General features: G+C 41.6%; 1 protein-coding gene across 3 annotated transcripts in view; it reads left to right on the top strand.

Annotated features, from left to right (window-relative positions):
- Positions 1 to 5,484: 5,484 nt before the first annotated feature.
- LOC124269495 (beta-1,4-N-acetylgalactosaminyltransferase bre-4-like) overlaps positions 5,485 to 13,584 on the top strand; it is a 108,189-nt gene continuing 100,089 nt past the window's right edge. Inside the window, exon 1 of one of the 3 annotated variants that reach the window (XM_046704518.1) lies at positions 5,485 to 5,883. In XM_046704518.1, coding sequence (XP_046560474.1) covers positions 5,878 to 5,883 — 6 coding nt within the window. In that variant the 5' untranslated portion in view covers positions 5,485 to 5,877. Of the gene's footprint in view, positions 5,929 to 12,360; positions 12,450 to 13,584 lie in introns of those variants that run through there. The other 2 variants (XM_046704519.1, XM_046704517.1) reach the window with 2 other exon arrangements.

The raw sequence follows: 13,584 nt of genomic DNA, 5'->3' as shown, positions 1-13,584 counted from the left end.
TCGTTCCAAATCAAGATGGCGCACGGTTAAGTAGCCGGAATACTGTTCAAAGCAGCTTAATTAAACCAGCTTATATGTACGTATAAGGTTTTTATCTCCAAAGATATTTCAAAGACGAACTTTCTTTTTCTTCTTCGGGAAACGTGAGGGATTTGGAGAGCTGGTTCTGTGTCACATGCGTGGTTTTAACTCTAGCAGCCTTTGTGATTTTACTTATCGAGCATTTGCCTGCTCACCAGATATAGAGTTATCTTGCATAGGGAGACACGCGTTATTTAAGTACACTTTAAAAAATCCCGTAAGAATGTTCTCAATGATGAAGTTGTAGTATTGACGCGGAATAGGAAAGGCAATGCTTGAAATCCGAAACCGATTGGTAATACAATCAGATTCATTTAGTGCGAGAAATTAACATCAATGAAATTGTAGTGATGGTCCAGATGTGCTCTATAGTGATCACTCATATGGTGTATTAGGACGAGTAGACATGGGCTATCAAGTATAGTCAACATATGGAACTGACTTAATTCGACGCACGCCAAGGGTCGCGAACTTCAGAGGATAGGTCATATTGATTACCTTTACCAGTAGATCGGATTACGTACTGGATCTTGGAATATCTGAAGCTATCAACTGTAACTTTAACCAGTCATATAAACCTACGTATAACTGGATAGGCTATTGCCACTTTGCAATGCATTGTGAATGTTGTTTTGCATATCGTTGTGATCTTGGCATTATCTCCTCCTGTTGCCACATTCAATCATTGGACATGTGGTCAATCAATAACATAATCTGCTAAGGACCAAGGACCAGTTGGTTCAAAACGGTCAGTAGACAAGCTGTAACAATCACCTGATGGGTGACGTGACGGCCTCTTATTGAAACCATATGTCGACTGTTACACTTGCACAGGTCTATGAGGTAATAATTAATACTGTAAATTATAATTTCTAAAAAAAATATAAATAACAGACTGTGGTCCTTTACTGTCCCCTTATCTAGATTTGCCTCTTTAAAGGATAGAGTTACTATACATGCATGGGTACAGCAGTCGGTACCACCTTGGAGCAAGGCTAATCGACTTCTAAAATGTCATTCAGCTCTTTACTATTTAATACAGAATCTTTGAACTTGGTGATTCGTTACAGATGCTCGAGTGTTCGATGATCTATAAGTAATACTTTGTATATTTGATTTAGCTGGAGTATCTTGATCATATGTTCAATATGGTTTCATCTCACAAGGATATCTGAAACCTACCCTCGACTGATTACTTTCCTTGAGAGTTGAGCCAACATGTATACTTATTGCAATAAGTAAGGTCAACAAGGTATAGTGATCTGGTTACCAACATCAACAGAATACGACAAGGGTATCAAGAGCTGGAGGGTGCATGAGGTGGTCTCTGGAGTGTTACACACTGACATGTTCACGCATGAAGGCGAACCAACACGATGTACTTGGCTATCACACCGATCGTTCAATAACTAGAAGGTTCGAAGTCCTAAATCATCACACGAATCGTCGTATATTATGTTCCAGATGACGGTATATAATGTTGTTTTAGAAACTATCCAGTTTCCTAAATCTGTTCATAAACATTACTTAATACCAGTACATATTGTGCGTACATGTATGTTAGGACCCGCGTGGACACCAGATTACCACACCCTCACTAACCCTAGACTGGGGATCACAAGTATATATTAGCTGGGTCATTGTTCTTATGGCTGACGGCCGCCACACACAAGCCGCCAACAACATTGACACCCTCTACAAAGACACATGTACACACAAACTAAGCCCTCAGTAAACAGGATATGCGTACATGATATTCATTTTGCACTCAAGGTTTCCAACTATAATCGACTATTGCCTACACATGTACGTGGTCAGGTTATTGATACGAACCCTGGTCCAAAAGAGTGAAATAAATACTTTAAAGTCAAATAGAACAAACATGTTTCAGGGCGCGTTTAGGATTAACCTCTGACTGCGTCTACTTCCCTGAACGTCCCGTGTATATTTGAACATGAGCATACAAGTTACCGAAACTAAATATTAACAATATTAACATATGGTACACCTTCAAGGACTGCTTGTGTTTGTTTTAATAATTTTCTTAAGAGATAATCCATGTGTCGATTCATGTCACCATTTCAATATCATATCAAAACCTTTGATTAGCGATTCACAACTTTGACAACCTCTGAATATACAATGCCTTCAAAGAATTGGTAAAATGTAACAAATTGATATATACTCATGCCAATAATGGTTGTCCCCCCCCCCACCCCAACCCCCACACACCTCCTCCACCCCACCCCTCTCCAATTAAAATCATTGAAGGGGGTGACAACCATTATTGGAATGAGTATAGTTCCACTTTGACAACTCTGGACCAGCTGGACGAAAGATCATAGTTAGAATTGATCTTTAGCAAACTATGCTTGTCGCAAGAGGCGAGTAACGGGATCCGGTAGTCAGGTTGTTGGTCGATGCTCATGATGTCAATCACTGGGCTGTCTAGCCCAGACTCGATTATTTACAGACCGCCGCCATATAGCTGGAATATTGCTGAGTGCGGCGTAAAGCAAACAAACACAACAAACCAAGCTGAACGATGAGATGATTATCAGATCCATTTCCTTAATTCGTAGGTACTTTGCAGGAAGTACATTATATTCAAATTTCATAGAAAGACAACTTACACATAGCTTTTTAATCAAAGTTTCACAATCAAAGACCAAGGTTAAGTCACTCACGACCCTCTGCGGTTAGCCATTCAGAGGATATATGACAGTTAATATAACAGTTAACATGTCACCGACTTTTCTGGGAAAACGGGTTTCAGCAGCTGGGCTGCGCTTATAGCAGTGCGCAGTGAAGTAGGTTCGCGCAGCTTGGAAGCCCGGTTGTCCGGTGAATACACGGTGAAGGCTTTGGTGTGAGCTATTTTCTAATGTTTTGTTGATATCTCACAGGCGCGAGCTTTTTATATATTATGACAGTAAACTGTTATTATAATTTCATTTGTCTATTTCACCACACGTTCTTCTTACCGAGTCACTTTCTCAGTTCGATACTTAAAAGCAATGCCATTATTTAGCGTTGTCAGAATTTCCAACTGTGATATAGATATGTCGTTGTTACAGACTAAACTCAATGTCTTGTTTTATTGACACCTGTGTGTCTGCCTGCCTGTCTGCTAATGACAATATTCAATACACAGCTGCTATCACTGACCACATGCAATTTGAACTTAACACCAATCAGGCTATACACCATAAACGAAATGCATTGATTTATGGCCCGAGTTTACTCTGTGTTATTTAAATATGAAACATACAAGGCGGTTTCATGGTCTTTCATTTCTAGTTCCGGGGTTAGATTAGTGAAGGGAATTGAATGTTTGACGTTACTTAAACAATTTGAAATTATAGACATACTGACGCTTTAACTACTTGGCCAAATTCTTTGCATATCGAATAGAAATTCTGATTCATATCCCTAAAAGCCGGATCAACAGGAAGTTGTGCGCAGTTGTCCATGGGGGCGCCTACTTGTGAAAATGTCATTCCCTAATTTCACGTTGATGTTATATGAGTGTGTGATGGAGTGTTTGAGTGAGTGAGTGAGTGAGTCTGGCATATTGGCCTGTACCTGGAGATAGCGATATAACTAAATCTATGGCTGCCACGTTTAGTAACAAATGCTCTATGGACCCAGGGATGTTTTCCATTAATTCGTCGTGTACGTTGGAGATGAACAGAATTTATCAATCCAATGTTTTGACACTATCAATCGTGTAAACCTTGCAGCAAATCCTTTGGGATTTTGTGAAGCCACGTGGTATTCATTCATCTCAAATACATTCTCGGACCATAGAACTGTTTTTGTGTGAGCGAGGTGATTCCGGAGAATAGATTAGTCAGTGTGTAGTTATCTTATCATTCAAATACTGCAACGCGATCATCCCATCAACTTCTCCAGACCACAAAGTGTGGCAATCTAAATCTCTTCCACAGGTCAGAGGTCACTATAGAGGTCATTATTTTAAATAGTCCACATTCAAGCAGTCACACCCGTCTATCTAAGTATTTCCCCGTTATAGCGCTAATGTTGTATAAGATGGGCGGCTGCGCACTTATTGAAGCCGGGACACACGGCATGTAAAACGGGAAATACATCACGCAATGCAGTTGTCCTGAACCATGAACATGCTTTGTATTCTAAAATGCGGGTCATAAGGAAGCAAACATTCATGTTTGTGCATGACAAAACCTTAAAACAAACAGGACAAGTTTCCGTGATGCACTTAATGTGGGTATCATAGTAATGTTCGTGTTTTGGACCATAAGTTTGCTGTGTTTCGACTGTTTTAACCCAGAAACATTTTGATAAAGTTTTATATTTTCTGGTCAAATCCAATATTTAAGTGTATACTCTCTTATGTCCGACAGTCTGTGATCGTTGATCGCCAGTTACAATCACGAATCCAGGTTTATTTTATAATACAGTCTGGATACGGAATGGCTGTCACATTAACCTACCAACTATTCAACGTTATTTAATCATCTTTAGGACATGTTTTACAACACACACAGACAAAGTCACAGACACACACGCCGCTTTTTAAAAATGTTTTAATGCCTGCTGGCCCCCCTCGCACTTCAATAACTTCAACATGCTGACAGAAATGACACCTGCCTCAACCCCATTGGCTGCAATAACTCCGAAAACCCCAATTGAAACAACACGCATGCGCGCACGCACGCAGAGACACATGCACAAACATAGACACATGCTCACACACACCATCATCACACACAACACACATATGAGCCAAAGTTCCAAGACATATATTGAAACACACACTCTCAACGACGCACGCAAACCTCAATGACACACGCAAATCTCAACGACACAAGCAAACCTCTACGACACACGTAAACAGACGCACCCACACATGCATCCTCAACAAACATAATTACACAAAGAAAAAACTCTATCCAAATAAAACCACCCAGGCACCTTTGAGAATTACAATGTACACGGGCTTCCCAGACGTGTTCTCTCAGCTTTGTCCGTCCCGAAATCAATGGCCGTACACCACCCTTCCACACTGAACACGAACCTGTACTGCAACAATATCCACGGCATCGATTAATGTATCCAGCACTATTGAATATCGATTGTTTGTCGTCAAGTAATTACAACACACACACACACACACACACACACACACACACACACACTCTCTCTATCCTCTCTCTCTCTCTCTCTCTCTCTCTCTCTCTCTCTCTCAAAACAAGTATAACATCGAAGGTAAAGCAGATTCTTTTGTAAACACCAGTGCACTGACTGTACGTTACATAAAAAATATATCTGTGAGTAAATTCTCCAAATCAAAAGATGTGGCTTGCTGTACATGTCATCCCACGCGCATCGTCATATCCTGGCGCACTTGTCACTGTGAAATAATTAACTGGAGACATATTTAAGTGGAGTTGTGATGTGACAGTGGACGGAGGCGGGATGACAGTACTTGTACCCTCCAGCTAGTGTCGTGTACAAATCAGCCCTCAGCCTTAGGCTTCCCTCAACCAACATGATACATCTCTTGAAACCGCCTCACACAACCTATCCATAATTCATCGCCTTCTCTGCCTACTTTTGACTTACACACTGTACCCAGCTGAAACGGGACGGACCACGAGACTGTTTTCCCAGGAGTGAGGGTACAGGCTTGGTATACTAATGAAGTACCGTTATCTGTAACGGGACGAAACCGAGTGGAGGACAGCCGCTATAACGAGGGACCTCCTCAGAATAGGATATAGCAGTACACATGCTGAAGGATACGAGTCGCATATGAAGGTGGGATTATATGTGTAACTATAGGATACATATGAAAGCGGTAGTGTGAGCATTTTTAATGTCATAGTTCGTTTTATCATCTTGTCACATCGTTTGGTTGTTATGTAGGTCAGTCAGAGAGCAGTATGTGTACATGTGTGGGGTCCCCATACTGATGTTGTGGCCTTTCCAATTTGAATATACAGTTAGCAGCAAGCATCTGCATTTTACACCTCCCCGATATAATGGGATGTGACGGTAGAAAATCAATTACGTACAAACAATATCGCATATAGGATTGTTGATGTGAGCGCGTGGTAGACTGGTCCCGCGTATTCTGTGGTGTGTTTATTGAAGTAACGTCCGCTGGGTCACTTGTAACTTTGCGTGATGAATACCATCCTTGTTATAATTACTTCCCCACTGGAGCCAGAAAGTGAAAAACAAACACGATTATAATACCCCTAGCTTTTATGAATGTTCTCGGATAACACTATCACTAGTCCAACGAAAGAACATTGTGCTTGTACCACAGACCCCTTTTCCCATACGGATCGAGAACTTTATACATAAACTTATTATGGAATTATTGTCTATGTAAGTATCAATTGATATGAAATATTGTACATACACTAAATGAACGATATTTTCTAAATGTGTTGCACATTGCCTGGCAAGTCGTTGATTTTCCCTTTGACGTTAACCATCCATAATATCTAAACGTTCTAGAGTTTTGAATCAAATATTTCTCTGACCCCAATAGGACGATATTTATTAGAGCGTAAGACACGCATGACACATATACCTGCCTGAAACACCCACCCACCAGTGGGTATCCAGAGCGTAAACTCAGAACAACACAACTGCACCATTTGGTCATATGTTTTCCAACATTTCACGACTATGAAACGAAGTTATTCGTGAACTTTATGGTTTTATATAGCATGTTGTATGTAGAATGCATCCATTGTTTATTCGATGTTGAACACGTACTGAACAACAGGGAAATAAGAAACATCTTATTCACCACAGTGTCCTGTATTGCATCATCATCCAAACTGTTGTGTATACTGTCCCACCAAAACTCTGGCGTCTTGAACTGTGGATGTCGCCAAAGTATTCCCACTGTGATGTTTGTGACTGTGAGCATGTTCTCGTGTGGGTGATGATTCATGGCAATTGTTGTATCTATTGTATGTGATTATTCACCTCTTCCTGTAAATTATTTACGTGTTTGCATAACAACCGCCGTCCTGTTTGTTCATACACCATTGTTTAGCTGACCCGAGGAATGGTAGTATCTCGGGAAATTGTGCCGGGACCGGTTGTACAACGCGATGTCAAATCTGCATGTCTCTAAGCCCCAAACGTGAAGATAAACTCGCTTTGTGAAGCTAGCTGTGCTTTGGCAAGAATGAATTCATCAAAAGCGTGAAGCCATGGAACCTGCTGCTAGCACGTTATTCGTTAGTCGAAAAAACGAATAACGAAAAACGAACCCGCTGCTAACTTCAGGTTGCCAACTATGGCACCCACATTCACATCTGACAACTGAAAACAATTAACTGATCTTTCACGATTATTGTAAATTGACCCTCCAGTTTACTGTAAAATTGTAAAAGACTAGTTTAGTACTATTAGCTGTAAAATATATTTGGTTATAACCTTTGTTCCAATTATCCAAAAAAGAATAAATATCAAACTATAAGGGATTATTCTGAAATGTGTACGAATTCAAATATCTTAAATTCTTCTATATATATTTAGTTATTAGCTGTTATTAACTCGTCTTTGCTGATTACCACATATTTCGTTCGTATTAGATAATTAGCTGACTATCTCATGATGGACCTTATCATGGCAATTTGTTCGAAAAGCACTATGGGGGATTGAAAGAGATGTTGCTTAACAATGTCCCTTTGACGTTCAGCAGCCCAGACGTCTGAAACGTCCCTATTACTCAAATAAATCCAGCTAGATAATAGAAATCTCACAAAGCAATATAATCTGAATTTGTCACAATCATCTTTCTGGGGTTACCATCGTGACAGCTCAATATATTTGAGCTCTGTGATGACACAACAAACGGATCTATTTTGCAAATAGACAGGATGAAGATGGCCTCTAGGAATCAATCCATTTTTCAGTTGACAGATTCAGCGAGTGGGAAGAGTGTCTTATGTTTCTAGGAATGGAAGCACAATAGGTGTTTCGTCACGTGTTATTTCCGAACTTAAGAGATGTATGAAAACGTTTACAATACTACACATGTAGTAAATGAAACATATGACATCAGATGTTGCAGACTAACAGGGCTACGGACTATCGGTGTTGCAGACTAGTACAGGTGGTTACGGACTATCGGTGTTGCAGACTAACAGGGTTACGGACTATCGGTGTTGCAGACTAACAGGGTTACGGACTATCGGTGTTGCAGACTAACAGGGTTACGGACTATCGGTGTTGCAGACTAGCATGGTTACGGACTATCGGTGTTGCAGACTAACAGGGTTACGGACTATCGGTGTTGCAGACTAGCATGGTTACGGACTACAGGGTTACGGACTATCGGTGTTGCAGACTAACATGATTATGGATTATAGGTGTTGCAGACTAGCATGGTTACGGACTAACGGTGTTGCAGTCTAACAGGGCTACGGACTATCGGTGTTGCAGACTAACAGATTTACGGTCTATCGGTGTTGCAGACTAACAGGTTACGGACTATCGGTGTTGCAGACTAACAGGGTTACGGACTATAGGTGTTGCAGACTAACAGGTTTACGGACTATCGGTGTTGCAGACTAACAGATTTCGGTGTTGCACGGATCTATCGGTGTTGCAGACTAACAGGGTTACGGACTATCGGTGTTGCAGACTAACAGGGTTACGGTCTATCGGTGTTACGGACTATCGGTCGGTGTTGCAGACTAACAGATTTACGGATCTATCGGTGTTGCAGACTAACATGGTTACGGACTATCGGTGTTGCAGACTAACAGGGTTACGGACTATCGGTGTTGCAGACTAACAGGGTTACGGACTATCGGTGTTGCAGACTAACATGGTTACGGACTATCGGTGTTGCAGACTAACAGGGCTACGGACTATCGGTGTTGCAGACTAACAGGGCTACGGACTATCGGTGTTGCAGACTAACAGGGTTACGGATTATCGGTGTTGCAGACTAACAGGTTACGGACTATCGGTGTTGCAGACTAACAGATTTACGGTCTATCGGTGTTGCAGACTATCAGTGTTACGGACAGGGCTACGGTGTTGTTGCACTAGACTATCGGTGTTGCAGACTAACAGGTTACGGTGTTGCAGACTAACAGGACGGACTATCGGTGTTGCAGACTAACAGGGCTGCAGACTAACAGGACGGACTATCGGTGTTTTAGACTGACAGGTTACGGACCATCGGTGTTGCAGACTAACACCATCGGTGTTGCGGACTAACAGGATACGGACTATCGGTGTTGCAGACTAACAGATTTACGGTGTATCGGTGGTGCAGATTAACAGTGTTACGGACTATCGGTGTTGCAGGCTAACAGGTTACGGACTATCGGTGTTGCAGACTAACAGAGCTACGGACTATCGGTGTTGCAGACTAACAGGTTTACGGATTAACGGTGTTGCAGACTAACAGGGTTACGGACTATCGGTGTTGCAGACTAACGGGTTTATGCACTTGTTTCAGACTAGATTTCTAACAGGGTTCAGGACTATCGGCGCTGGAGACTCGGTGTTACGGACTAACGGATTTATAGACTATTGGTGGTCAGAAATAACGTGGATGAGACTAACGGCCTTTTATCGTACATCCAAACGATGATCGCTAGAGAAGGGAACCGCACTGCAAACTTTAAGTCATAGGCGCAGAAACAGCATTACCTCCCTTGTCCTGTACTGAAAGTGAATGGAGAGTTTAAACAAGCAGATTACGTCAAACGTGTTTAAACATTTGTAAAGGTGCGGGTCTGGTTATGTAGAATGCCGTACTAGAGATCCGCGTGACTGACCTTCACCGAGAGCACATTTGTGACCTTTAGCTGCAGTACATTTTAGAAACGAACCAGTGAACAAATATGCAAATATTCATTAATCGATAAGACGATGGGCTAATGGGTCTCGGCATCGTCTACCAGTCTACAAAACTATCTGGTAAATAGGATCTCACATTGCGGGGCTAACGACGAGGCACCTTAAAACAGTGAGGTCACAGTTCTACTTGATTACATGGAAACTCATATCTATGTCACTCCTAGTTCGTCTGTGTGGGACATGTGATCTCGACGGGGTGTAGGAGATCTCTATTTGGAGTTCGCAACACTCCGGGACTCATGTAATCTCTGAATTGTAAGATACATTTCAAGACTGTCATAAATACAATGTGGCGACATGTGGTCCTGTACATGGAGCTCAGGTCACATTCATGAAGTTAAGCAACGTTGGGCTCGGAGATCCTTGGACGGGTGACCGTGTTTGGCAGCTTGACTTCTGAGAGTTTCTAGGACTTCAGAACTGCCCCACAACGAAGCACATGGCACTTGTGGTCTCACCTTAGGCAAGTGAGTTTATTCATACTTGCCTCTGTTCACCCAGCAGAAAATGGGTACCCGGTGGGATAAGTCATGTAACCACTAACCTTCTCGCGCCTCACAGGCAGCTTGGGCTAACCGATGTAACAATAATCAGATTGTTTGGGCGCTTCGACTATTATTATTATTATTATTATTATTATTATTAATAATTCCATTTTGACTCCTGCCATGCTGGAAATGTGATTTGATCAACTGGTCAGTGTTAACATTGAATAATTATAAAGTACCAAAGGGTAGGATTGTGGTTAATGAAGGTGTGGAATAACCCATCTGCATTGTACACGACATACATACGACGTCGTTATGACGTTACGTTCGCAATGGTAGGCGTTCTGTAATGTCGCATCATGTCATTGTGACATAATAGCACTTGCAATATCTTTTGGAAACCAGTTACGGTCGCTTGAGATAATGCTGCAAAATGAAAAAGAAACGTTTATCGCATTTTAGATAGATTTAGAAACTTTGGTTTCGACACGTGGTTGCTAGTTTCCTTGTCATTTAATGTTTCTATTCCGTGTTGCAGTTCGTATAATGCTAAAAACTATACAGTTTTAGAACTGCTATAACCATCTTTTACAGAGCTGACTGACGGGTAATACAGTTATAGATGAATAAAGAAAACATACAGGTGATACCCAACATGGGCACAATGTGTGAAGCCCATTAATTTCTGGTGTCCCCTGCCGTGATGTTGCTGGAATATTGCTAAAAGCGGCGTAAAACCAAACTCAGTCAGTCAGTACAGGTGATACAATATATGCACTTAATAATACAAAGCACATGCTAATTCAAAATGTTTATGTAAATAGGAGACTATCGGCTGTGTATGATATTCTGTTCTAATGTATTGAAGGGTTGTGCGTTCCTTTCCTGGTAATTTTCGAGACCGGATCTTTACATATGCCCTCATTATAACGTGCGCAGCCTGTGCCCGTGAAACCGGTCTTGTGACTCAGATATGTCCTCTGACCTGAAACTCAATGTGGATAAAAATCGCTTGGTTGAGAGAGCAGTAGTGTTTTTTCTTTGACATTAACATATAAATGTAAGAGAGGGTATCTGTAAGGGGCTATTCAAATACAACACTGTATACACCGGGGCAGGTGGGGGGGGGGGGGTGGGGTGGTGGAGAGCAGGAATCAGGCCTTGACATTTAGGCATATGTATATGTGTGTTAAGGTTGACGTTGTCGACCATTACAGTTCCCATCATGGAACGTGGGGATGCCATGCTACTGTATTCGTTCAGCAGGTCACATGAGTAGATTAGTGTTGCCAAATCTTGAGGTTTCATGAAGTAACATGGATAGTATGTTGTTTATTAATTCTTTATAAAAACCTTCTCATTATCTCGTCCGTCTCCATGGTTAAGTGAATGGAGTGGCTGCTCGGAGAGGGTGAGGCAGTGGTTCGAACCCAGGCCGCGACATACCAATAGCTGGTACGTCCTGTTACTCTGAAGGGGCTGTCGGCAGTAGGTGCCTAAAACAAGTGGTCAGTTCGGCATAGTGTGTCTGATAGTGTAAACCACGTGAAAGCCTCACAGACACACAGATAGATATCCACACGCGTTCGCACGCACACGCACACGCAACTCGCTATATACGTGGAATAAATGTAGACTTGACGTTAAACTCCATTGACAACATGTAGACGACATACGTTTCACTCCATTAACATCAATTTGAAAAGCCCCCAGTAACAAGATTGCAAGGACATACAGATAAAGTACTCAGGTTATATCAGGACAAACTTTATGGATGAACAACTTCTTTATTCAGGTGATGTTCATCCATAACGTTTGTCCTTATCTGACTCTCAAACTTCTAAATATACCACAGAAGAAGTTACTCAGGTTATGTTGTCTAACGAACCCCCCTTGAGCATCTCAATAGAAGGGCAAACCTATTTATTTCCAGGGCTCCAGATGAAGGCCGTATCGGCGTATGTACGGATAGAAGATATGCACGATACGGTAGGAAATAATATAGAAAACGTAGCAGATACGCACCACAGCAATGGTGTACGGTCTTAAAATCATTTTACAGACGTATTTATCTGAATAAGTATTGTTTTATTGTTTATAGACCTGTTTACACAAGGGTAGCAATGTTGTGGTGCATATATGAAACGAAACACAAGACTACTTATACGCCATTAAATTCCATTCTGTATCCTAAATGTGCTCTTAACATTTTCCAATACTCCTATATTCAAAACATAAGGAGTTCGTACTCCTGATGTTGAAAAATTATCTGGAGCTCTGTATTTCCATTAAGTTATAAAGGCGTTAATTAGAATGTCTAGGAGTTCATATTTACAGGTCTTAACAGCGTTGAACTTTGAGTGACAAAATTAGGACACATCTATAAACATAACAATAAAACAGTCTATAAGGTAACTGGGGTTGTATAGCATCAATCAGGAAAATGCTAATCACAAGCAAGAACATGCGCATCCACGTGACGGATATCGTTGTCAATAATAGACACGTGTCGGTGAGGTATGTTACGTCATGCAGTGTATCGCAGCTACCTTCTTGGTGAGAACATGTCATTCAAGATGGCTAATTACCTCAAAGTGTCAGGAATCTACTCGACTAAGATTGATGAGTTGCTGTTAATCACATTCGGTAATCCCCATTGTATTGTGCATATATATACTGCCACGTCCCCCCTATATCAACTATGTCATTGCTTATTAATTACTGTAGTTATATTTGTGACTCAATCCATGTCATGTGACCCTGGCCACATAAGCCTTGGTCCAGAGAAGATGTCACTCTAAGCCTAGCTGAGATTAGGCTAGCTACTCCAGTGCACCATCATAAGAACCGCTGACACCACAACGACCACTGACACCACAACAACCACTGACACCACAACAACCGCTGGCACCACAACGACCACTGACACCACAACCACTGACACCACAACAACCGCTGACATATGTTGACCTGACCTGGACCTCCTTTCACGAAGCAACCTTATCTCTAAGTTTTCAACCTTAGGCCTTTACTTAGGTTGACGTCTGCTTTCACAAAACAACCTCAGCTAAGGTTAACCTTACGTAAGTCGAAAACACTAAGGGTGGTATGACCCAACCTTAGT

This window comes from Haliotis rubra, unplaced genomic scaffold (genome assembly GCF_003918875.1).
Source record: "Haliotis rubra isolate DU_JTF1 unplaced genomic scaffold, ASM391887v1 Scf145, whole genome shotgun sequence".
NCBI classification, from domain to species: domain Eukaryota; kingdom Metazoa; phylum Mollusca; class Gastropoda; order Lepetellida; family Haliotidae; genus Haliotis; species Haliotis rubra.
This window is presented reverse-complemented; position numbering and strand designations above follow the sequence as displayed.